This window comes from Microdochium trichocladiopsis (assembly GCF_020744255.1).
Source record: "Microdochium trichocladiopsis strain MPI-CAGE-CH-0230 chromosome Unknown B0I36scaffold_15, whole genome shotgun sequence".
Taxonomy (NCBI): Eukaryota; Fungi; Ascomycota; class Sordariomycetes; order Xylariales; family Microdochiaceae; genus Microdochium; species Microdochium trichocladiopsis.
Window position 1 is genome coordinate 238,475 of NW_025763558.1, and position 25,692 is coordinate 264,166.

The 25,692-nt window shown below is 54.5% G+C and overlaps 6 protein-coding genes across 6 annotated transcripts; 5 read left to right on the top strand and 1 right to left on the bottom strand.

Moving 5' to 3' along the window:
- Positions 1-1,209: 1,209 nt before the first annotated feature.
- B0I36DRAFT_400054 (uncharacterized protein) lies at positions 1,210-3,318 on the top strand (the record flags this gene model as incomplete). Its single annotated transcript, XM_046161659.1, has 3 exons — positions 1,210-1,351; positions 1,406-2,065; positions 2,138-3,318. Coding segments are annotated over 3 exons (1,746 nt in total), but the record flags the coding sequence as incomplete, so codon positions are not given.
- Positions 3,319-6,302: 2,984 nt separating this feature from the next.
- Positions 6,303-7,364, top strand: B0I36DRAFT_436757 (uncharacterized protein; the record flags this gene model as incomplete). The annotated part of the gene is made up of 3 exons (XM_046162853.1): positions 6,303-6,522; positions 6,559-6,640; positions 7,016-7,364. 3 exons carry the CDS (start codon positions 6,303-6,305, stop codon positions 7,362-7,364), a joined length of 651 nt encoding a protein of 216 aa, XP_046004469.1.
- A 1,497-nt stretch (positions 7,365-8,861) lies between these two features.
- On the top strand, positions 8,862-10,925 carry B0I36DRAFT_369919 (poly polymerase catalytic domain-containing protein; the record flags this gene model as incomplete). The annotated part of the gene is made up of 3 exons (XM_046159848.1): positions 8,862-9,023; positions 9,089-10,564; positions 10,791-10,925. 3 exons carry the CDS (start codon positions 8,862-8,864, stop codon positions 10,923-10,925), a joined length of 1,773 nt encoding a protein of 590 aa, XP_046004470.1.
- Positions 10,926-12,143: 1,218 nt separating this feature from the next.
- On the top strand, positions 12,144-15,137 carry B0I36DRAFT_356193 (uncharacterized protein; the record flags this gene model as incomplete). Its single annotated transcript, XM_046157555.1, has 7 exons — positions 12,144-12,425; positions 12,584-12,804; positions 13,120-13,186; positions 13,228-13,315; positions 13,396-13,499; positions 13,977-14,109; positions 14,896-15,137. 7 exons carry the CDS (start codon positions 12,144-12,146, stop codon positions 15,135-15,137), a joined length of 1,137 nt encoding a protein of 378 aa, XP_046004471.1.
- Positions 15,138-16,122: 985 nt separating this feature from the next.
- Positions 16,123-17,092, bottom strand: B0I36DRAFT_256815 (S-adenosyl-L-methionine-dependent methyltransferase; the record flags this gene model as incomplete). The annotated part of the gene is made up of 5 exons (XM_046150969.1): positions 16,123-16,268; positions 16,325-16,409; positions 16,465-16,891; positions 16,947-16,959; positions 17,020-17,092. The coding sequence occupies 5 exons, from the start codon at positions 17,090-17,092 to the stop codon at positions 16,123-16,125; spliced, it is 744 nt and encodes a 247-aa protein (XP_046004472.1).
- A 6,575-nt stretch (positions 17,093-23,667) lies between these two features.
- B0I36DRAFT_340519 (uncharacterized protein) lies at positions 23,668-25,388 on the top strand (the record flags this gene model as incomplete). Its single annotated transcript, XM_046155949.1, has 2 exons — positions 23,668-24,205; positions 24,268-25,388. Coding segments are annotated over 2 exons (1,222 nt in total), but the record flags the coding sequence as incomplete, so codon positions are not given.
- Positions 25,389-25,692: the final 304 nt, after the last annotated feature.

Below are 25,692 nucleotides of genomic sequence, written 5' to 3' on the forward strand. Positions count from 1 at the left end.
CTTCCGAATGTCGACCGGCGCATACGACCTTGCTCACCAGCTGCGGTTCTCCACCCCCGAATAACCACATGGTCCTCCGGCAATGACACGCTGGGGAAGTCTTGATGGCCTTAGTGTACAGTGGCAGGGTGCGCGCTTGCGTCTCGCGGCGCTCCTTCGTTCCGCAGGCTCCACGCCACCCAGGTTCGGAGCCAGAGAGTTTGAGGGTTCTCTTCATGACCGATGCTGCTTTTGCCATTGATTGATGTCGATGCGAAGGGCGATTGTATGTCGGCAGATGATGACAGCACATGTGATCTTAGGCGAAGGTGATGATGGCGCGCCAATGTCCCCTTCCGATCATGCTATCAGCACGCCCAGTTGGCGCCCAGATTGCTTGTACCCATCCGCACGATCCTGGTACCTAGACAGGCTAACGATGAGTGGCCCTCAAATTCAACGCTGCCAGCCGAGTCGCGGAGCCGGAGCTGGTCCAGCCGCCACCAGTTGGCAGCTATGCAAGCTGTAATGGGAGCTTCTGGGATTGGGCCTACTAGGAATCTTGCACGAAGTGAGGCAGAAGGACCCGTAAGGCAGAGACGGGGAAAGATTCACGGTTAGTGCTGAACACACGGCAGGAAAGGAACGACACGGTTTTTACTGGGGGAGGTTCACGGGACAATCAAGAATGTATGTGTCATCCTTATCAGCCTTGGCCTCAGCGGTCCGCCTACCCAGAAGGGGCGCATTGGCAGAGGTGGCGATGCGACAGCGGCTCCCAAGCGCCTGAACCCACCTTTGGGCTCAAAAGGTGGACTGTGCCCGTCCACAGTGACACTGATGTGTTCTTATCATCGTCAACTCAGGCGAGACATTTATTCCTCGACGTATCTTCATCACGACACCAACAATCGCATTCGTCTCAGAGGCTGGGCGCCTTGACTAAGAAAGGTGCTTTAGCTTCCGTTTCGGATTCCCGAAGTTCCACCCACGCGGGCTATATGACAAACTCGGCCAGGCTTCTGACTCTTGACGCCATGGCGACATCCGAGAGTCCGCCCAACATCACTACCACGGATTGAACCTGACCATCAAGGTCAAATCAGGCGAGAATTTGAAGCTTTGCCTGCACAAAGAAAGTCCGGTGTGCTCATCGAAATCGACTGGGATGCGCGTGGATTTTTCGAAAAGCAACAGTATGAGCAAGCGCCTCACGAGGTTGCTGGTCGAGCAATCGTCCTGGTCGGCTCAGACGTGGATGCTCAAGCCACGCCCTGTGAAAAGTATCTGCTGCAGACATGGCCATCGACAGGGCAAGACACCATGCAGTGCTTTGTGGAGTGCCTCTGCAGCAACGTATCTCGGGTAGACTGTAAGTTGCAAGGCCAGGCCTTCATAGCACGCCGTTGTAGTAACAAATATCTAGTCTCCCAATTTCCAGATTCTTCCCTTGAACTGCGAATCGAGGATCGCAAATTAGTGGGCAAGATACATGGAACCAAGTCTCTCGTGTGCGACATTTGTGAGCAACTGGCATGGCTCGGCGCAGCGTTGCGGGAGAATCCCAACTCATCAGAGGCTCTCTGCTTCTCGGAGCCGATGATCCAGACGTCAGATCCAGCTTCTGAAGCAAGGAACCTGCCACACAACGTCACCTACAGCTTTCAGGTCAACTACTTGTTCAGAGACTTTGATCCAGACACCAAGCCCACCTATGGTCAATGCTGGCATGGTCTCTTTCGCAATGCAGTTGTGGCGCCCGGCTATCCGATCCCCGAGCGTTCGGAGTACGACAGGCGCGGGCTTGGACTTGAAATCACATTGCCGATGATGGCTAGTCTAACCAAAGCACAGTTCTTGAATTCGTTCCATAAGACACCCATGATCAAAAGCTTCAGTTCTCTGTTATATCCGACACGGCAGGAACATAATTCCATGACCTGGCATCTCATTTACAACGTCGACGCGAAATACATGTCATTTGCGAGGGGATTGTCGTGTTTTGCGCCTTCCTTCGATCTGCGGCGCCTTCAAACTGGCCACCGCCATTTTCTCGGGTGGTGCAGAGACGCACGGCTATTCGCAGGTGAGTTGCTGTGGAATGACTCGAGCAAAACCTGACATCTTTGCCTCATGCTGAGAATTTGTTCTGGTGTAGAAGCTTTAGACGCAGAATACTCGGTCAAGTACTCATTGCTTCCGGAAGTCAATGAAGATTGCCTTCTCTATGGCGCAATTGTGGAGCGCGGCAGACTTGTCGGAGTGGAACCATTCCAGATCGGTACCAAAGACACTCCAGCTCACCTCAGCCGCTCCGATCAAGATGAACATCGACGACGCTTGCAGTGGCTCCACAGCCAGAAGGTGACCTTCTGGGACGAGGAGGAGAAAACGGGCTGGCTTGTAGACGGCGTTAGTGCTCTGCTACATCTCCTCCGTGCCTGGATCGAGCATGTGAGAGCCAGCGACTTTGGGCCGTACTTTCTCCTGAAGCCCGAATGTTTCGTCGAGGCCAAGGTTCCCTATACGACAAAGTCCGCTGTTGATCTTCTCATGCATGAGGAGAATCTGAAGCTGCAACTCTATCACAACGAGAAGACCACCCTCAAGGACCAGCTCAACCGTTTTTGCAATCACCTTGAGCAAATGATAGCGTATCACGACGCAAATAGCCATCCATGCGCCTCAGCTCACGCAGAGCGTACCGACAACTTGGAAGGTTGGGAATTCTCTCAATTCGTGGAAGAACAGGATCCTCTAAGACCCAGCTTTGCGACCCTTCCCGTGGAGGGGAGGCAGTTGGCGGATTTCCAACGAAGTACAGGTGGTGTCGTTTTCCTGGGACGAGGCTTTGGAAGGCTGATCCAGCGTCCAGAACCACCTCAAAGCCACGATTCAGATGGGATGGGGAGTTCATGCCCTTCGTTCCAAGTTCCGCAGCATTCTTACTATCTTACGGCTCTGGCCAGCGACGTCCAAGACCTTGGCCGAACGCTTTACATAAAGACGGAGACTTACACAATCCCGACCGGAAGGTGTTTGAGCCTTGTTGCTGTTCACATCTCAGATGAACGACAGTCTGGCAGATCACACGGAGCATGATTGTTACGTACAAGTCTCGCTCCCGAGAGGTGTCTCGCAGGATTTTCCACTTAGGGAACACATCAGCAGAGGTCCAGCATAAAGGAGGTTTCAGTCATGCAAAGACTTCGGGGATCCCAAAATGGGAGATCTGCACATGACGGGGGATTCTCGCTCTGACAGCCGATATGCAACTTCCGCCGAGACCTCATCGAACGAAACAGAGATCGAGCCAGAGGTTGGCATTATGTGCCTTACCAGAGGAGCTCTGTGGCAGCTGAAATCACTTCCTTATAATTTCATTAGACCCATTGCGTAAATAGTTTGTACAGTCTTAAGTTTGTTCAGCTCTTTTTCAGCGTCAACCACGAAGGCATGTTGGAGCCCTTAGGTTGCCTCTAGTATGTCCATCGCACGCAGAGTTATGTGTCAGATCTCGATCTGACGCCGTCACGGCACCCTCGATTCTATTATGCTTCCTTCTCATGGATAACTTAATTGTGTGAGCATGGAGGCTGCCTAGTGTTAGTACTGGTAGCTGAGCTTAGCTCCCGTGTAAGCAGGAGGACATTTTCTGTAGCGGGCACTGACCCAATCAAATCCCTTTCAGAGTGTCTGGATTTTTCTGCTCACAGCCTGGCCATATCGGACCCCTAAAAGCCCACCATTTGTTTCCTTATCTTCAGAAGGCTGCTGCGGCCCCGACTCGTGGGTTGGGTACGTATCTGTGCGATTGCGTCTGTGTGAGCTGTGATCTGCGTCGGCCATCAAGCGTACAGTAGTCCAAGGATCCGCCAGACGGGATAGCGACGAAGAGACCAGTCGCTTCCAGAGCACGCTGCGCCTGCGCTGTACAAGAGCTAATCTACAAGAGTAATCTATACATAATTCAAGCTTTCGGCTCCCGCGTCTTGCGGGGCAGGGATTCGAGGGACATCTGCTGCGTCCTGGTCCAACTACGCCTTGATGAGCTGCGCCTCGGTCTCATGGCATGTGCTCGGCAAGTCGTACGCACGAGTGCCCCTCGTTTTCTCAGCGCGGTGGTCGTCGTGGCACCACTGGCGCATAGCTAAGGCGCTCTATGGTTACAAGACTAGCCAAGGCACTTCCTGACAGGATCACGGAGCCTTGATATGTCGATACCCGTGCCATTGTGCTGTGGCTTCCAGATCAACCATGGTGCACTGGCCGCGAAGTTTGCTGGCCTTGCCAATTTGCTCTTGATGCCGTTCGTCGTGGCCTGGACCTGCAAGGATTGCTGGCTGGTAGACACCACGCACTGATGCCTGCGTATCTTTGTTGTCGCCGAGAAGACACGCATTTCACTTCATGACTTCATGATAACTTCACAGCCCCACAGCATACACACAATGCGCGTTGGCAAGTGCCTACCCCGTACTACCGATGGGCGATGTCGGCCGCCCCGTGGAATTGTATAGGTCGTCACAGCCTCGGACACAGGCGTCGGCACGCTCACCCTCTGATCTCCAGCACAGTGTTTGTTCTCTTTCGAGCCACTCGCCTAAGCTACGATTCACCACGGCTAGAACTACGCCTTGAGGTAGGGCTGCACGAGCACACGTCACAGCCCATTCGCAGCCCGGTGATCTTCTGTTGGCCACCTGCAAGCTATCTGCACTGTATTTTGGTTTAGAAGTCTAAGCACGGCTTGCTTGACTAGACTGCGCCTGACGGAACACTCAAAGGTACTGCCAAAGATGTACGGACAGCATTCAAGACGTCCATAATTTATGGATCGAAGAGAGAGGAGCGGTTGAGCAGGGTCGATGACACTGTTGAAGCTAGCTCTGTGGAGTGGTGGTCTGATCATGTGGGCCGTGCCGAGCGCGGTGGATACTCGACGTTCGTGTCCTGACATCCACAAAGGTGAGACTTCCACTCTGCTGGCGTTAGCATAGCTTTGGCACTCGCAGCTGCGGACTGACCTGGCGTGGAAGGATTGACGACCCCTTCTCCCTCTCACAAATCCTCATTGCCTCCCATTCTTGGTAAAATATGGCAGCACTGGCTGTCAGACTTATGTTCTGGCGTCACTGCCTCGAACAGCAGGGAAGTCGTCGTCGGCGGTAATGTTCACTATGTTGTGCAGAACCCCGAGTATGGCTAGGCAGCATGTTTGTGGCTGATGCAAGTGGCAAACAGCAGTTCGGTCTCAATCAAGAGCAAAGCTGGTATGAGTCGTTGTGGCCTACGGGTGGTCAATCTGGAAGCTTCGATCCCTGGCACTGGGGTTGATGATGGTGGGTGGAGGTGTCCGAATCTCTGCGTCGTACCCATCGCGCCCCGAGAGCAGTCGTGAGGCTGGAAACCCCAAGGCCGTGGCTGCTAGGTACGTGCTTTGGCTCCACGTAGGTCTTCTGGGGTATCTAGCTCGTTCCGGCCTTCAGGGGTCTCAGGGCCACAGCTGATCCAAAGCTCGCTGTTCTGCTTGACTCTCGTTATTGATCCCGCAGCGGAATGGGCTGGTGCTCGCCAAACTCCATGGTGCATTTTCGCGCCTGGGCGCGGTAGCGACGTTGTAACTCACCGCAACACCTGGTAATCTCGGACAGGGCGAAGCTTATTCTCTGCACTGTTGACGAGGAGCGCACCTTGTTCGCAGCATAATTACGTCCTTCCAGGCTAGCTCGTGTGCGATCCCTTGAGCCTATGGCTCGTGTACCACGCCTTATAAGCCCATGTAGGCTTCCCCGGGAGGCCAAATGTCAAACTATGGGGAAACAAGTCACTCAGCCAGCCGCGGTCTTTCATCCTCCGGGTGCTACTCGGACGTCTCGATGGACTGAGTGCGCTGCGAACCTGCGACGGAGGCCTGGATCACAACCCTTATGCCAAGGGTGGTCGCGCAATGATACGACCTGCAGGAGGTGCGGGGAGTGACGATTACTGGAGCGGACCTTCCCTGCCGGGTGTACAAATAGAACCTCTCGACAAGGATCATGGTGTGACACGGGTCGTCTTTCCGGTCAAGCGGGATGCATCTGCAGGACATGGGTGTGCCTGGATGGACAGCCCCGAGTCGAGTTACACCGCCGCCCACATGGTACCGTACCCGAATCAGAGCTTCGAAGATGACCCCGGCCACAAAGATAGAATACTTCACAGCGGCGGCGAGGCGGGACTGTCCTTAGAGGTCGAGGAGCTGGGCCTCGCCGAGGAATAGCTTGCCGCTGCTTAGGACCAGCGCGAGGAGATTGTGTGGGGCGCCGTCCGTGAGGGACATGACGTCCTTGAAGGCTGAAGTTGTAGTCGGAGGGGCCAGAGAACACGGCATCAGCGATGGGGGCTGTGTTCACGCCAGATATGTTGGTCGCGGTGGCGAAGGCGATCATCGGTGTGGCGGGATCGACCCCGCAGGGTTGGGCGGCGGTGTGCCCTGGGAAGTGGCTGGGAGAGTGTTGTCCTGGCGCTCTTCCTTCTCGTGGGAAAGCGAACGCTCATGTTATTGTCAGAGAGGCTGATGCGGCTCACTTCAAGATGGGTTGAGCAAGGAGGAATCGGACATGCTTTTTCCCCTACCGACGGCGCGTTTGACGAGACCAGAAGCGCTAGCAACGAGGTACGATATGTCGTCGATCACTCCAACCGTGCAGATACTGATCAGCCATGGGGGCTCCTTACTCAGGAGCCGGGAAGATATCATTCAGGCGAATGTCGAACTGCGCGGCACGCTCACATGTGATGACGACACTGCCGTTGAACTCTGATGATGTGACGGCACTGTAATGTCAATCATCTCATCCGGTGGAAAGTCTCGTGGGTTCTGTGACGCGATGGGCAGGATGTTTTGGTAGTCAATGCGCTTCTCGTCTGCACCGGTAATGCATCAGTTCTGTATAGAGTAGACGCCATCAACTCGCCACAGGTGCGGAGTCGACTGCAAGTTGAAAAGGGAGTACGTGCAGGGATCGACCGCCGCACCTTGATACTAAAGTGACGGTGTCCCTCGGGACAACCGCCAGTACAAATCACAGAGCACCAACAGAAGTGCCCTCGATAAACATGGGGGCGTCGAAGTGGTTGATTTCGAGCTCTTTGAAGAGGTTGCTGCAGAAGTGGATGCCGTTCGGGCACTCGTGCCCGCCCTGGCCAGCCATGTGATTGGACTTGCACTCAGCCACAACAAGGATGGCGACATTGACCTCTACGGGCAGGCCGAACGTGGCCTTGGCCGTAGGCACACCCGAAAAATTGAACGTGGTCGAGACTTACGTCGAAAATACATTGCCCTTGGCCTTGAGCGGGTTGAAGTCGATGGTGCCACCGACCTTGTCCCACTGTAGCTACATTCCCGCGAGCGTCCGATCGAGGGCCTAGAGGCCGGTCTCAAAGTCCAGAGTCAGATACGGGTCGAGACAATGGACTTCTCAAATTCGCCCCAACCATTGATGCCGAGCCACAGCAGGGCCAGAAGCGCGTCGTCGAGCTTGAGTGTCAAGCGCGTGATGCTAATGAAGGTGAGGGTGGCTGAGCTCATGTTACCGTCGAAACACCAGATAGTGACACCAGGTGCGGCCGCCACAACCCCGTCGGTCTTGAAGATCAGCAGCTCGCCAGCACCGGAGCCCAGTCCGAAAAAACAAGAGAAAGAAACAGAAACAGAATTGAAGAGAAACCATTGCGAAGCTCGAGGCGCCACTTCAGCCACTGGATTACTTCACTACTTGACGTCCCAAAATATCCCCCTTTGAGTCACTGATCTTGGGCATGTGAGGGCGCCAAATTCAAGCTTAAAATGGCCCAGTCTATCATTCATCTCCACGGAGATAAGTACACACCCAACGCAAGCATTAAATTTCAACCCGATTTGTTGCTTCCTTGTCGTCCACTCATACATTACCTCGAGTTTCAAGGCATCACTCTATGGAGTCATAATTCTTCGGCAACACCATCATCTCCGGGGGCAAAGTTCGCATGTGCGCAATGATTTAACATGGCTTCCATGCGCACCTTATACTTGACTCTTCACCAGTCTTTCCGAAGCCGCTGATTGCTTTGATCATCACCATCCGATTGCGTGGAGTTCGTCTGGGTGCGCTCTTACAGACGTGCGGGAATCGAACGAAAGCGGAAGATGCACGACTCAGCCCAGCCTGCAGTTAGCCCATCAGGCTCTTCAAGGCAGACAACTTCGCCGATTGGTGAGGCTGAAGCTTGTCACCCCTGGCTAGTATGGTATAGTAACTGACCGACCGCTTTTTCACCCCTGCTTATTCCATTTCACTTTACGAGGATAAGTACCACCTCTGAATTTTGCTGCGCCGTAATTTCACATGAAATTTTATGAATAACCGTGCAAGGCTCCGGCAGTGTCGCATCAAGTCGAGGCAGAGTACTGCAATAAAACTCTCCTGACAGAGCCTTATCCCATCACGTCTTCGTCGCACCATTCACTTCCCATCCTCCAGTCTTCCTGGCGTGAATGGTGCTGGCAGGATAACATGCTCATCATGAAAGCCGCGTCTCTGCCTACCCCGCCACCAACTCCAATTATAGCCTCAACTTCAGCTTTAGGCTATTCACCAACACCTCCTGAGACCTACGCAGGAAGCACAAACCAATGGGATGCCGTTTCTCATCAAACCGCACTCTGTCAAGCACGACTGCCACGGATATCATCAGAACCCGACTCCGTTTCTGTTTCGCCATTGAGTGCTCATTTTGGGCATGGACACGGTTCACGGTTCGAGTTTGAAGCATTCTGTGGTCGCAAGACATCTACAGTGCCCGCACGGCTGAGTCTACGGAAACAGCGGCTGACGAGGCACACCGACTACTTCATGTCGCAGATGCTGCATATCGAGAGGCTCTCTCTCCTTGTGGATCCCGCCGCTGGGTCTGAGTCGAATGTTGTAGTGGAGAAGTCGACGCACTCGATATGGGACGCATACTTGCTGCGAGCAGACGTGCCCAGAAATGTGAATCGGTTCAGGCGGCAGCAGGTAAGCGGTTCGCTCTATAGAAAGATGCTGAGCAATATAATTGTCTCGACTGACAAACAAGCAAGATTATCTACAATAAGGTCTTGGAGCGTTACGTACTTCTGGTACGAGATGGGTGTGTTGGTCAGCTCGGCCACATCAGCACGAGTAGTCGCGAGGTACTGTCGGCGCCCTCACTCAGACCTGTGACAATTCGCTTCAAAGCACTGTTCAAGCTTGCAACGGGCAAAGTCTGGGAGCAGCGCTACTCGGAACAAAAGTTCCGGCGGCGCACTGAGCAGTACGAGTTTGTCGAGCTTGATTACGTTTCCTCGAGACGAGCAAGCCCACCTGAGCTGCCCGATGATACCTGGCTCAACTTGACGGTCGTGGACGAAGTCAGAACCATGATGGACCTCATCCTCCACGGGGCGTCTGCGCAGGCCTCGAAGCAGTCGCAGGACTTGGAACAGACGAGGTCATGGTCGTCATATACCGCGCCATACCAGGAGCTCAGTCAATATACAATGTACCTGGGCTTCAGGATACTCAAGCTCATTGGGAATGTCCTGGAGGCCACCGACGGGTCCGTCAAATGGAAAACCATGCAGCGGCTCACATCACGTTACAGAAGCCAAATCCCGCACTGCCGGGCGTCAACACATTACACGCCAGTGATATCCAGCTACCAGGCCCTCCTTCTCGAATTGCGGCTGCTTTCGTCATTGTGGCCAGAGCAACAGGAGATTTCCCGCGCCGCGAACAGCGTGTGCACTCGCGCGACGATGCACTGGCACACACAGGGCGTGCTGGCTCAGCCGCTATATCAGGCATACAGCTCGCTACGACATGGCTTCAGACGCCTGACAGATCGGTCTTCGCTTGAGTATCGCGAGCTTTGTCAGTATCTGCATGGCTCCAACCACCCCGTGCACCGCACGTATTTTGAGGTTCAGGACATATACCGAGTCTTCATCAAGTCGGGGCTACCCAACGGCTACCAAGAATGGATCGACAGCAAGACCCCAACCTCGGACACAAGTTCAATGTCGACAAGCGAATCCCCACCGAATATACAAACCAGCTACAGAGACGCAGAAGACCGCCGTCTTCTCTGGCACGGCACCCCACTCGATTCCCTCCTTGGCATCCTGGATTTGGGCTTGCAGATCCGCCGCCGCGGCGCGAGCTTCACGGGCACGATGTTCGGCAACGGCATATACCTCGCCGACTGCTCGAGCAAGTCTGCCGGTTATTGCCGACATCAAGAGAATGCCAATCGGGCTTCGATTTCTGGTGGGCAACGCCCCAATTCGGGCGGTGCTGGGCGTGCCACAAAGTCGAAGAGCGCAGAGGCGGTGCTGCTGCTGTGCGAGGCCGACGTGGGAAGCAACAGACTGCTGAGCCAGCATTGCATACCTGAGGGCCACAATGTTGTCGAAGCGAGTCGCGGGCAGCAACGCTGCATTCAAGGGCTTGGGCAGAATGGCCCTGCCGCGTGGAAAGGGGTGGGGTGGAACATTCAGGCTGCTCCCTCGGCGAAGCCTGGAGTGGTGCTAATGGTGAGTTGATCTTCTAGCGATGAGTGACGAACCAGTTGCGGACGCATGACCTTGACGAGTGGCGGGGGCATATAAAGCGGATGCGATCAAGTTCATCGCAAATCATAGCCTCCCTCTCAGGATTTGCTTTCTTGACTTTGCAAGTACTTCAATTATGGAGCGCAGGTGTTGAGTGATCTGAATTTCTGGCACCCTTAGCTAACAAGATCAATTCTCGGTACAACAGCCAGATACGACTTCACCATATGGTGAGGGATACTCAAGAGGCGTTTTGCGCTTCAACGAGTACGTCATGTTCAGGGCTTCCCATCTCATCATCCGATACGTCTTCCGACTCAAAATCAGCGGGCCGGGTTGCTAGAGTATTAATTTGCCCGGCCAACTCGCTGCATCTCGCTGGTGGTGGGTATGGCATCACACAATAATATATCTACGGCTGAGCTGCTGCATCAACATCAATGATGTGGGGAGTGCTTTATCATAGCAAGCTGAAAGGCCAGGACCGCGACAGGCTACGAAAAAATCGAATAGTCAAGGACCTGAGCTTTCGCATGGCTTTGATTCCAGAGCTATGTAAAAGCAGCATACGATCAAGGTGACGACGAGGCTTTGTACCAGCGTCCAGCCAAAGAATAGCTTTTCCGCCTACAATTTCAGAACGGCACCGAGACAGAGAGCTTGAGAAAGCATCTTTGCGATGCTGATGCGCTCATAGCATACACTGACCGCGGCACCGCCGTGCGCGCTCCCGGATCCAGCGCTCGAGCCTCCTGACCCGGAGAAGACCCCGAGCTGCCCAAAGTCGAGGTCGGCACCGCCGTCGTCGACGTGTTGTCGCACCACCGGAGCCACCACCACCGGAGACACCACCAGAGCCACGCGCAGCGGTTGTTCCCCCAAATCACGGTATTTTCGGCCACGTGGCCCGTTAGCCCGGCGACGCTGGTAGTCCAGGGAGCCAAACTGGCTATTGACGCCGTCGTCGAGACAGTCGACGGGGTGCAGATCTTCTGGATGCACGAGATGGGGCTTGGATGCCGCAGCCGAAGATGCTGATGGTGTTAGACATGATGGACACTGTTGTGGATTCTCAGATGGGTTTTCAGGCTGTTCGGGGAGATGAAAGGGTTCTCTTCAATGGGGGAGCTGTGTGTGGTGGCTCAATAGAGTGGTACCGGAGAGTGCTCTGCGGAAAGCTCATCTCCGTGGCGCGCTGCTACGGCGTACATGGAAAGATGCTGCTCCCATACCTGGTATTCGTGACACTGGCCCTGCAAAGCACCTGAACGATCAGTGAACGAGTTCAACACAATCCACTTAGCTTCAGATCACATCACCAGAGAGCAGTATGAGGTCACAAGTCAACCCGTACAATGCAGCGCTTTCATTGAGTCTGATTAATTCTGGATGGATGACTGTTGCCTTCTCCACGGAGCTTTCTCCAACATCGACTACGGCCCACCTGATCGTCGTGCTCGGCAATGCTACAGCGACGCCATATGAGTTGTTTCTGCGAGGGAGGCTTTGCTGGACGCGCTGAACTTGGATTGCATTTTCCGCACATCACGCAGCCATATCAATGACTTGCTCGCCCTGCTCTATACCCCCTTTATGGGCTGGTGATCGTTTGCCTCTCTTCCTTCCTGCTCTGCTCTCAATCTCTTTGTCCATGTTCGCATTGCGCACAATGCAGCGCAACCCACAGCAACAAAGCCAAAGCTGGACACAGTCATCGGGCACGAGGCCAGCAACACAGTGCGGGTCACAGACTACCACGAGCCGCGCCTCCAATGAGTCTGTACCTGAAGAAGTCCGCGGTGCGCCGTGCGGCGGCCACACTGACAGTCGTTGGCCATTGCTCGTGAATCATATTCTGCGATGCTGCGCTGCTGCGCGCATGTCGTCGGAAGAGGCCTTCGCTTTAGGACGTAGTGCATTGATCGCCACACTGCGTCGGACATCGCTACACTACTGAACGGCTGTGCGTTGCTTCACAACGTATCTGGTATCATGCCATAGACATTTCATGCTTCTGCATCCCACAAGGCCGTACCAGAGACGCACGCATCTCCTCCTGAGCTGTATCGGAGACATCGTGACAGATTCCGTCACTTCCCATCATCACCGGCGATGGAGCGTCTGATGGGAACCCAGTTCTGGCGGGTTCTTGTACTGGCAGATCAAGCCAACAGATTCGCCCGGCCTCTCGCCTGTCTTATGCAGACTGTTGCTGCCGCAAGGTCAACTTGATGTTGTGGAGTCAATTCCTACATGACAGGCTATCTCCACAAGCGCACGGAGATCAGCCGAGAATCTCGGGGCCAGGCGGGCGTCCCGGCGCATAGGGGACCGGGTCCAGCTCCGTCACATATGTCTGGCCAGCACCCTGCGGACATGCTTAATCCGATTCCTGGTGTTCCGCCTTGTGACTAGCCAGAGCTGATTGACCCAATTCCACCTCAAGTGCACAACTTTTCTCTCGTGCTTAGAACCCTGTCCCCAATCATCTCCCAGCTCCCCGCGGGGTAGCTACAGTACCTATGACCATATCCCAGGTCTTCGGCTCTCGGCAGCTGGCTCAGTTTCAGATCGTTTTATGTGGACGACTTTGCTAGGGATCAAGTGCAGCATGTGTATGCGGAACAGAAGCTCATTGCGCGCAGTCCTTGGCCACACTCGAGGCCCTTGGAAAGTTTCATCAGGACACGATCGTGTCTCAATCCAGTCTTGCGATGATCTACAACGGTCAAGGTAGATATTACGAGGCCTTGGAGCTGTTCGAAGCAGCAGCGGATATGGGCACAGTCAACTTGGAGACAACCATCCCATAGCACTCATGTGTCTCCACAACCTGGGTATCCTCTGCCGGGAACACGGCCTTCGTTTCGGGGATGAAGACGAGCTGGATAAAGCTCGGACTATCTGGAAGAGCAATGTCAGCAAATGAGGACAATATGGGGGAAAAAGGATAAGTACTGTTGATTGTGAGAGGTACTTGAAGCTTTCCGCGGAATGGAATCCTGTAGCAGGGTCTTGCATGTAGCGTTTAAGGATTAATCGATTGCTGGTGGAGTGTTCGTCCAAGGGCAACCTCCGCTGGCCGTAGACCGTGACCATCACTACAGCTCGTCAGACGTTGGGCCAGCTGTAACCTGGTTCTGAGGCTGCTCGAAAGCCATGGAACGATGTCAACGTCCATAACGGCTTGAGATGCCCAAAACCATGGCAAGAAAAAGTTGTACGAGTGACAAGCTGGAGGCGGAGGCCACGAAAAGTCAACATTCTTCAAGGATGAGCAGATTGTGGGTGGGATGGAAGAATGTCAAGCCATACGGTCATATTTCCATAGATCGAGATGACTTGACGTGCCTTTGGAGGTGCGTAACTCTTCGTGACACCACGGCGCGTAAAGGTGCGATGCCATGGCACGAGATTGCTCGACCGTGTCCATCAGGTGCTGGGCGTCATATGGGCTGATAATGACCATGTGGTTCAGCGTGCGGTCGCCACTAGATCCATCCTGCTACTCTGGGGCGACGGTGAGGGTAAGGCCTCGTCGAAAGCATTGCAAGGGCCGCTGGTACGAGTCGCATACAGTGCCCACAGTCGGCGTGCCTAGAAGTTGCGCGTGCAGTGTACTCGGCCTGGGCGACGGCGCAGCTTGGGATATACTTGCGCGCCGAGGGGTCGGCGAGCGACTTGTAGGTGGGGTCGGTATGCTGCTGGTCTGGACAATGGCCACGACGTCCCAGTGGAGGGCGTGCTTTAGTCGTTCCGCCTTGTCCAGCCGGTCGAGCTGTCTCTCTTCCTCGGCTTCGGATGCTAGCTTGTGTTCATGCTCTTGAAGGATCGCTGCGAAAAGTCCCGTCGCGTCGAGGTCCTGGGAGCGTTGGGACGCTGCGTTTCGCCCAGGGGGTTGGCTGAAAGTTGCAGTGTCTGACTACGAAGCTGGGCGGCACCACGTCTCGAGAAGCTGCGCCATCCTTGAGAAACTCTTCGGCCAGATCGTCTGTAATAGCGGCCAGCGATGAAGAAAAACACCAAGCATGCCATTGCCGCGTGCTTGTGCCCCCAGCTGGCTGTGGCTTTCGTGCCGCTAGCCTTGATTCGCTCAGAATGCCGCGTTACTCCGACTTCATGCCATGTCTCAGAGATGGACCAGGCTGGAACGTCAGAGATGGACCCTCGCTGCGCGAACTCGTTGCGGCCCATGAGTCAGACTCCCGACACGTAGAGACGACGGACTGGCCTCTGCCGAGTTCGCAAATACGCCTAAAGGCTAAGTATATCGTGTTGAGAATACATGTTAACACAGTTGTCCTCTAATGTAGTTGGGTCGGACAGCCAGGAGAGACATTACGCAGAGAAGCCGCATGCAGTAGGGCGATGTGCGGAGCGGCTCGACGCGATAGGTACATTGCACGACACAGATGGTGTCGTCCTTGTCAACGAAGACGGCCGCCGCTGTGTCACTGTTGTGGGCCAGCAAACTCAGCCGTTTCTTCACGACGCCCAGGTTGTCCAGCTCGATGGACTGGGCACCATGCGCGTACGTCGGTGTCCATCACGATGACCATGTCAATGAGTTGCTCTGCATTGGTGCTTGGGGAGGAAATGCGCGGACACAACTGCTCAGTGAAGAGATGGCATCTGTCAAAAGAAGCAAGTATGGGAGTAGGAATTGCATTATGTGTGTTGTAAGAGCGATAAAGCCTATCTCATGCTGCAGAGTCTCACGATGCTTATTCGTATGCTTGCCAAGTGCTTAATCATCCAGTATCACCTTGAACTTCAGCAGCATCAGCATCGCCCGGGTCTCGTGCTGAAGCAGGTCCTGCAGGACAAGAGCCTGGGCGGACAGACCCATATCCGTGATACCCAGCGGAAGTACAATCTGCGCATCGCTGAAGCGAGTTTTCGGATAAACCTTCTCTTTGCCAAAGTCTTAGCTAAATGCCGACGACCAGCGAGGGGACTTCTTCCGCACCTTGGTGAAGATCATGTGGGCGTGAAAGCAGTCGATCGCCGCTCTGAAGATCCTGAAGCGCGGGAAGAGCTTTTTGGCACAGAGGTCTGTATCCTCCCAGCTTACGCTATCGAGATGCTGCACCGCATTGGGCAGTGCATTTTCGTCCTTGACCCAGGTTGTGTACTCGTCGGCGGGATGACCAGAGCCGTCGGGATGGGATAGTGCATTGCTGAGCCAGCCGCCGTTCAGCCTTGGTACTCAATACTGTCAGCACAATGACCACATCCGAATGGCTGAACTCAAAGCGGGCAAAAGGGTGGTCCTTTGCACGGTGTCAGGCCATAGTCGACCCTCACCGCTTGTGTCCAATGCAAAAGCCAGGGTGCCCCATGCAACGCAACGAGGCCTCGGAGAAGGAGCAAGTCCTCTTGGTAGTCTCCCCACAGAAACCAGCGGGAGAGCATGAGAGATGATATCGTCAGGTCCCGCAAGGTTGTGGACATATTCGAGGGCAGAATCACAAGGTTTTATGGAACCTGGCCAGGTATTCGTGACTCTTGGCAAAACCACCACGATCCAGTCTCGTCGCTCAAGGTTTCCTGCCGATGACAACTTTCATGGGGCACCAAGCGTGGAACTTGCCGGAGTTGAGCTCTCCTCGCAGGTGCGCAGCGTACACCGCAATCTCGTCCTGCGACCAACCCATCACAGAGCTCCACATGAAGGTCACCAAGCCTGCCAACATGTTAGTACTGCAGCTGGTGTGTGTTGGGAGTGGAACCATATCCTACCTTCAACATCTCTCTGGAGAGCCAGCTGTGCATACTTGCCGACATTCTTCATCCTCTCGTCAAGAGGCCAATCACCAATCGGCACCTGTACAAAGTCAGTTGCAGCCCATACGTCAAGAGCGCCATCGCGACACTCTTACCTTGAATTCGGTGACCTGGACATCTACAAATCCCGCAGCCTCCATGGCCGTCACTTGAATGCGCTCCTCGTGCACGGCGAACGTGCGGCCAAATTTCGTGCCGGCTTCCAAAAACACCTTGCCCCATTGCGCAAGCGCAGGGCCTACGATGCCGTCGTCGCTCTGAATCACGCAGGATGACTCTTTGTGCTCAAATATACCGCCTGGCTTGAGGGACTTGAATATCTCTTTGTAGAGAAAGATCCAGTCAGGTATCGAGCCTACCAGCCAGCGCATGTGTATGTAGTCGAATGTGTTGGCGGGATAGGTCCACGGCTGCGTGATATCATCTACCTCGAATTTCAGATTACTAGAGACCCAGTGTGGAAGTCGCGGCGAGATGTCCAGGCCGGTGACTTCGGACTCGGGATGATGGTCTGCAAAATCACTGCAGGATGTCAGCTCGGGCTCGTAGAGCGTCATTTTAGAGTTTCGTTGCTCACATTGCCCAGATGCCTGTGTGGAAAAGTCAGCTGCTGTTTGCGCCAATATTGAGGGTTGCGGGGTCAAAAATACCTGTTCCGCAACCAACGTCGAGTACTTTCTGCAATAAAGTGTCATAATTGGGCTCTGGAGATAGCACTGGCATCCTTGCGATCGCGGCGACGTCCAGCATGGTGATATCTGCGGCCACGCTCGGCTGCCGCCTGATATGTTCGAAACAGCTCGTCCCGGCCAAAGACTACGATGGTGCTCTCTTTTTGGGGTTCTTAGCCGTAGGCATACAATCGAGCCTTGCAGTCTTTGCTGCGTCGTTGGGCTTCGGCAAGCATGCCGCCACCCTCGACGACGATAAAATCGATCAGATTCGTAGAGTAATTCGCATATCAACACTCTGATACTTTCTTTTCCATCTGCTGACAGAAGCTCCCTCCTCTAGATCCAATACGCAATCTTCCTGTTGAGCATCACAGTGGTGTCATCTACCCAGATCTGCATTTGTCTCTTCATCAATGCCATCAACCCCTTCGAGGGGACTCGCATTGCAAATAGAGCCCTTCGAGTACTTATCGGCAGCAGTTTCGTCTCGAGTTCCCTGGCTACGGGCCTCCGACATCTACCGACCCCTTGGCTCGTGGAATCAGCCCAGGCGTGCTCTGCCGCCATTAAGATCTACCAGTACACCGTGGGGATGTGTATGATTATCGACGCGCTGTGTTGTCTCCTCGCTATACTCATGATGTACAGAGTTCGGACAGGTATGCGAGGAAAAGCAACCGTCATCGCGCTCTTCTGCATCCGCATTGTGTATGTGTGGACCCTGAATCACAGTCGCCATGTAGGAGTTCTTGCAAGCCACTAATCTCTTCTACATCATATCCAGGTGTCCTTTGACTGCCGCACCGGCACTGTTCTACAACACGTCGCATATATGCAACGGTCGGGGGAGCGATTTTACTTGGGATGGTGTCTTACCTCTCTCTTGGTTGATAATAAGCTGTAACCTCTCTATCGTCACTGCTTGCGTTCCGACGATGAAACCGCTTATTGACAGCCTCCTCGGGGGCACGTGGTGTCTGAATATCGGCCCACCTGTCAACGTCATCCGGCTTGACGAGTTCAGTTCCAGAACCACCGTTGCAGCAAGAACATCTAGCACACAAGGTTGTGACACTCCAACAACCAGGCTAGAGAGCAAAACGACTGCTTTCTGCGCAAAAACGGCAACGGATAGCGCCGAGGCACTCGTAACTTGACGATGCAGCCTCTTTTGGCTGGCCCCCGATCGTGTATCCAATGCAATATGAAGCTCCACAGCAGAGACTCGTCTAATCGAGATTCGTGAACTTGGTAGAGTGGGAGTATTTCGCACAATAAAGCAGTATCTCACAAAATACTACATCTCCACGGTACAAAGTGGCCGATCCCAAGTCATAATGAAAGCTCATCGATAGGAGCCAGGGGCTGTCTCTATCTCGTCTGCTACTTGCACAGACGTTGTGTAAAGTAGCACGTAAAGGACACTACTACTCACGGCCGGGGGAAAACCAATCATTATTTCATTTATGTGGCTGAAAACTGTTATGCTGGTGTGGATCACCAGGTTTTGCTCATTTTTGAGTTCAGCAGAGACATCACATTCACCAGCCACTGTCGCGTGCATATCCACGCCGCCGTCCATGAGCTCATTCTCTTGGTCTAGATGATCCTTGAAGGTCCGAGGCTAAGCTCCCGACTCACCACATGCACAAACACGACGGGCTAAAGAGTGCGCACGCGCCTGGGTTGCATTCGGGATACCAGTGTGAACTTCGCTGCCTTGGAGATTGAATTAATTGCTCCGGACGAAACAAGTCGGCGGGATGCCACGGCGGAAGGAACTTTTGAGGATCAGCCCACACTGCACCAACAATGTCTCAGCCAAGGGCATCGGTCAAGGCCGGTGGCTTAGAATGTCATGCTGACGCCCAACTCGGCTGAAGCCAATTTACTACCCCTTGAACTTAGTGTCGATCGGAATTCCCGTTCCGGGTCCCGTTCCCGCAGACCTTGTGAGTGTCAAAGCTGAATCATGCATCCTACCACCGCACTCGAAGCTGAAGTGCTGACTCGGGCTCAGATCTGGTGTATGTGATGCACATTTTGTACCAGCAGCACGAAAATTCCGAGCTTTGCATCACGGCCTAGCCGACAACCGGTGCATCTTCTAGAAGCAGACGTCCATGGTGTTCTGCACAAAGGTCCGAGCGTAGGTTGTTCGAATTAACGATTAGTCCGTCGCTCCTTGCAAGCTGTGGGGGGCTGAATGGTGTTACCGCGTTATTGCTAGGGACTCCAACTGATGGTCAAGAGCGGTGTTGTGGTTGGTCCACGGGGAAACACACCCAGCTGCAGCTTGTCAGACGCGCCCGAACTTTCCATATGGGACTCTTGTCAACCTTCAAGACTCCGAGCTGTTCATGAGTCTAGCTGCCTGCCATGTTCGGACGTAGCGCCAGTAGCGACAGGGCCACGCCTCTCAGGTTTGTCTTGGCTGTCGGGGAGCCCTACAGCACTGGATCAAAGAAGACCATTGCCCACCCCGGCTTCTAGTTCACTCCGGCGGGCATTCCAGCCCCTTCCGGGCACAAAACGCTATGCACGTCAGTGGAGGCGGCCCACTACACGGGTGCCTCAAAGACACCAGGAGTGCGAAGGGCCTACTGCTCCTGGCCATTACACCGACAAGACCTATCTCAGCCATGTTCAGTTAACAACAATCAATCTAGCGTGGGCAACGGCCCACCCATTCCGCGCCCATCCCAATTCGGCAATAAAAACGAGATGACCAATCAGTCGCAAAGCCACTGAGCGGCCCGCAAGCTACACATGCATCGTCTCTCGAAATAGAAGCCAGGGCGGCAGGCTGCTTCTGTCTGTTAAGCAATATATCGACCATATTGTTGTGCATTGACCTGCTGCCGCATGCCAATGCACATCAGCCTTGATCCCTTCGACATATCAAGTGAGTGATACCCAAGTCGAGGGTCGAAATTGCCGGCCCGTTGCCCAGCCCGGAAACCCCTGCGGTATCATCCAATAGGTCCACCCAGAACAAGAAAGCCTCCTTGCGCCCATAAGCAAGCAAAGAATCCTCGTCCTGTAGTAGTGCCTCGAATGATCAATGGCACAGCACGATTGCAGCTAGGCACTACAGGAACTTGATAAGCACAGCATCATTCATCTTTACCCTCACGGGCTTAGTTTTCAACCGTCCTGTCTTTGACCTCAGCTTCCCGAAAGACGTTCTGCCGGGCAAGTGGTGGGTGAGGAAGAACAACGAGGGCATGAACCTCCGGCCGATGACGCCCCACACCGAGGGGTTGCTTCACGATCTTGCTCAGCTGGGTAGGTATTTTGTGTTATCCACTTGTCTTGCGCCACAGCATTTTCCCATTGATTCCCCCGTCATTGCGGGCACGCAACACGACGTGGAGCAATATGAAAAGCAACATGAACCTTTGCCCCGAGGGGCCGGCTGCTGTTGCTGGTCAGAGCGTGGCCTGCCGGAGCGGCATCCTGGTAGTCTGCAGAGGCAGGCCACGCCAATCCGCACCATTCCGCCAACCCTTGCCACTCTGACTCGTCCAAGATAGCCAAGGATTGCGCAAGCTCGACCAAGTGAAGAGGCGATCGCCTACTTGGACGTCTTGCTTGAGAGCTAGCACAAGAGCTTGTCAAGCGAGCAAGCATGCAGGTCGTGCTCGTGTCTGTTCGTCGCCGCCATTGGCTAATGCGCAGATCCCGGGGTGCCAGCAGCCCGCCTGGGTAAGACGATACAGGGCGGATATGGTCTGAATGGGAAGATGGCGTACAATTTCTGACTTTTATTTTCCAGAAATGACTGATTCGAAGGAATAGGTCCCGACGGCTCAAGTGGACGTCCGTGTCGGCGCGATTGATGAGCCTGCCGGTGTTCGGAGAAGTGGTCTGGAGTACAGAACTTGGAGCTTTCCGACGAACTCGTCAGTCTGTACAAAGACCCGGCTCTCGCTGCTAGTGGCCATTGCGAAGATTCTCTCGCCCAAGATATGACTGAGCGGGCCGTCGATGAGGAACAGCGGTCAATACTCCATTTTTCGACAGCTTCAACGAGCCGGTAGGAGGATTGAGTGACCTCGAGGTGGAGGTTTCATCATGGAGGGTCACTAGGTACAGGAAAGAAAGCAGACACGTTGGCAAGTGGTACCACAGAAAGATAGCATTGACCGCTGCACACCCTAAACCCACGGCCTTCGCTATGCGCGCAAACCCAATCTTGAGATCTGAACTCCCAGAAGCCAGTGCATTGTCAGTACGCTGGTCTGCTGATCAATGGTTGGGACGGCACGTGAAGTGTCCAATGACATAAACAGTCCAGGAAACATGTGATGCGACACAATCATACCCGGCAAGAGAACATCCCTGCAAGGGGTGTGGCACTTTCTGACATATTCCAAGTCGTGGAATCCTCAGGCTCTGCAGCCAGCAGACGGCGTTTGCCCTCCAGACCAGCTTACCTCCGGACAAGCATAGAGGAGGCCTTGCGCATTCCGCGATGCCACCGTGCGGCCAGCCACTGGGTTCACAGCACGAGCCAGACTCATGACGTCCGTGGTGCCTCGCGCGTCCGTCGCGAGACTGCTGGAGGATGCGTGTAGCTCATGCTTATTGTTGGACTCAGGGACCTTCTATTCCTCGAGGCACGCGCTAAACAGATGCACAGCCTTATGCTGTTTGACTACAATTCTGCTTCTTGTGCGCGTTGCGTTTGACATTGTTGTTGCGTGACCAATGGCTGTCTCGGCTGAGTCGGCCCCGTTCGGCTGGAGATTAGTTAGTAATCGCAATCTGGTGTTTCTGTATTTCTCTCCGGTTGTATTGACTTGTCCATGGCGAGTGTCCGATTTCGTCTAGCTATGTAGTTGGACTATGGGTGTTGCTGAGATGGATGGCGGTACACACACTTCCGTTACTTGCGACTTCTTATGCCGAGTGTGTCTAGCATGACAATCCGGCCCGTGGCTCAGCTGATACTCACAACATTCACACGCTGTGCTACAAATTCAGTGGACGAACTCAGACGGGCTGACGATCCCGGTTCAGCCTGCCTCGTTTCGACATGACGCAGCGCTGCCTGTCAGGGGGTAGCCACGGCGCCATAAAGGAACAACTCGGCATGATGTGGCAGCCGCATATTGGCTACCGCAGGGCAGTAAAATGTACACATTGGACGTTGTCTTTCGCCATCGCAAGTACGCCGGTAAGGCCGAGGAGACGGAACGACTGCATGCCTCGCGGACACTTGGCAGGGAAATAATGGGCCCTCCCCGATGCCTCCGCTGGTAGACGCGGAGGCGCAGAGGCCAGAGAGTGCATGGCAACCTGCACACTGGGCTGTTGCACAATGCACAAACGTGCAGGCGCGTGCATTGCACGTGGCAGTGACTTCGTTCGCGCAAATCGTACTCTGACTTTGACATGGCTGAATACTGTGCAGGTTCATGGCCCCTGCCAGGCTCGTGTCTTTCCTATGCTCTTCGCTGGTCGCGTCATTTCCCCAGCCGCTTATCGAGCAGGGATACAAATTGGTTGTGGGGGCATTGTTTGGCTTCCATACATAGTAGTGCAGCTCATGCCGGGGTCGATGTGGGGATTGACGTAACCGTCCGCCAAGAGATGGCGCATGCATACGGCGCCCGGTGCCGGGTTTGACTGAGCCGAGGGCTGAGGTGCCACACGGTTTGATAGTGGGCGCGTTGGATCTGTGCACAACTCGGTGTATGCTACTCATGCCCTGTTCCAGCAACCCACAGTAGTCAGCGAAGTAGGCAGTCTCAAGGCATCGTTCATACGTCGCTGACTTCGACGCGGTGAGGCAATTGACAGGGAAGTGCAACGCTGCCCTCCGTACTTCCAGGTTCTGTCAATTGTCCGCGCCACCAGTTGCTCCCGTCAATGTGTAGGTCACGTGCGCGCGCGACATGTTGGTGTTGGCTGTTACTAAATCGGGACGTGCTTGCAGCGGGCCTCCAAGGTTTCGTGCCAGCGGCCAGGTGGGGCCACGCAGCATTGGGACAGCAGGGAGGGAGGGCCCCGCCGCCCATAAAGTGGTTGCAGGAACGCGCTTTGCGCGCTGCTTCTTAATTACCTTCTTCCCACCTCATTCTGTCGCCACTCGAGGGACCACCACCCCTGCCTCCAGCCGCTTCTTCTCCACCTCTGCCTCTCAACCTAGCAGCGCTGAACTGGCACTGCGGACGAAAGCATAATTGACGATGGCTCAGTGGAAGTCATCCCTGATCGACATTGAGCCTCCTGGGCAGGGTCTCAGTTGCAGGTGTGTGGGTAAACGCCCGCAGCAGTACGCCGCCATACACTCCCCAAATCCCAAGCGCCCTGCTATACAGTCCTGTTCGATCGTATCATTTCTCAACCTTGATCTTCAAATTTCCCGAATCCCACCACAGAGAAGCACATGGCCCTGCAGGACGGGCGAATGCGTTCTGCTCCCCTGCGTGCGTCCCTGTCTGTTTCGATTCGATCGACATGACTAACAGGCATCGATGGTTATAGTAGCCCAAGCGCTCCCAATGTGACACAAATAACAAATCCTCGATTCTCAACAACTTCAACCCCGGCGAGTGCAAATCACGACCCCAAGACGAAAGTCTGCCACACCCTCACTCCCAGCTCGACATCCACCATGACTACAAATACGCCTCCGAGCAAGCGCGCAAGGATGCGACGCGGCCACACCGTCCCCGAGGCACGTTCCCTCAACTCTACGATGCTACGACACCCAGGCACATCACTCTTCATCCTGCCCATCTGCTGGACACCATTGCATTCACAGCTGCTGGGCGTCAGCTTCTCACAACAACCAGACCAGCGCACTCCCATGCCCGCAAACACTTCGCCACGCAGATCGCGGCGCATCCCGCCAACTGTTCTCAAACTCCGACGAGATCTCAATGCGCTTCTGGCAGTGGAAGAGGTGCCTCTCACAAAGACGCATGCCGTCAAGGACATCCTCTCGACCTTATTCCCCTCACATCTGTCCCGCCGAAAGACGTCTGCCGATCTCGACCTTCGCTTTGGAAGTCGATGCTATGCAAAGGCTGTCAGGGCGCAGGCCATCTGGAAACACCCGGATTCGGGATCTTCGTCTTTCGACTCGGCTGCCACGTGCTCTAATAGATCCGCCAGCCAGCTCTTGTCGTCGAAAAGTATCAGCAGTCCTGTAAGTCGTGCCTTGCTCCAATACTTCAACCTTGCGCAGTGACACTAATCTCATGTTTGTAGACGCAAAATAATCCTGTGCTGGCTTATATAAGTCGAAGCTATCTCGATCACGTTCGGCGTGACCGCAGAAGGATACCGCGTTCGCCGGACGGCTCAGATAACGGCCCTGTACAGCGGCTGCATGACTTGCGCTCCAAAAATCTTAGGCCCAGCAACATGGACGAGGACCCGTACTTTGTCGCTGCCATTATCGCGCTCGCTCAGCAAGCAGTCTATACCGTCGATGCACAGTCCCGGAGGACGCTTTTTATTCCCCGAGACGTCGAAGTCCGCGTCATCACAGTTTCTGAGGAGGAAGAGTGCTTCATCGTCTACTCCACGGTCGTGCCCGCTGCACGCATTAAGATGTTCGATCAACCCAATAAGGCGCCCGAAAGCCCTGCAGACATCCACATCAAGCACACCCGAGTACCCGTATGGCCGGTGCTCGGTCTGAAAGAGCGCCTTGGTCATGTACTGGGTCGGGAGGTGGTTGGTGACTTCAACAAAAACGGCATGGTCACGTACAAAGACGAGCTCACGCCCTGTCCGGAGAAAGGTTCGACCAAACGGCGGTGTGAAATTCTACCAGAAGTTCTGAACGTGAGCTTTTCAGAAGATCCCAATGCAGGCAGCCCTGATCACAACGACAACAAGGCGAAACGTCGGCGACTGCCAAAGAGAAGAGTTGGGCTCGTCCGATGAAATCCAATTCTCCCACAATGTCCCGATGGAGAGGCGAGTCGTCTGACTCTATTCTCGGCTGCACAACGTCTTGCAGGCCTCACATGATACACTAAATGCGACACTAGATGATTGCATGGCATCGCTTGCATGCAAGCATAGAAAGTTAGACATCGGGCAATCCATTTGCATTCGAAAGCCCGATACTGGATGGAGAAAGAGTTGTTCGGCGTTTATTCGGCTTTACCATGATGGAGAGGTTATGGCGAGAACGAAATACCCAAGGCGGCATGACCCGCTGTATGAGACGAGCACGATGCATAGACGTCAATTTCACGCATATACAACTCTAGAAACAATACACTAGACGATCAATGAAGTTCGAGAAGAAGGTTGCCCCGTCCAACTCCCACCTGCACGCTCGCAAGCTCACATCATTCCATGGCACTGCTCCGGCCCATCGATTGCGATTCCGATTGACCTGCACCGTCACGCCTTTGGCAGTACTCGACGCTGAGGACACACTGACGTCTACGGCAAGCCGGCATGCGCTGCACACCTTGAACCGCACACCGTCTCCGAAACCCGAAACCCGCAACCCGCAACCAGACACACCGGACGAGTCGCACCATGATCCCCGGTAGACAGCACGACCAGCGGGATTGACGACATCAGGAACGCACGGGTAATGCTCGTCGATGGCTGTATTCGCAGTACTCATGCCAAAGGCAGCGGACGACGACCCTAGCCACAGCTACGAAA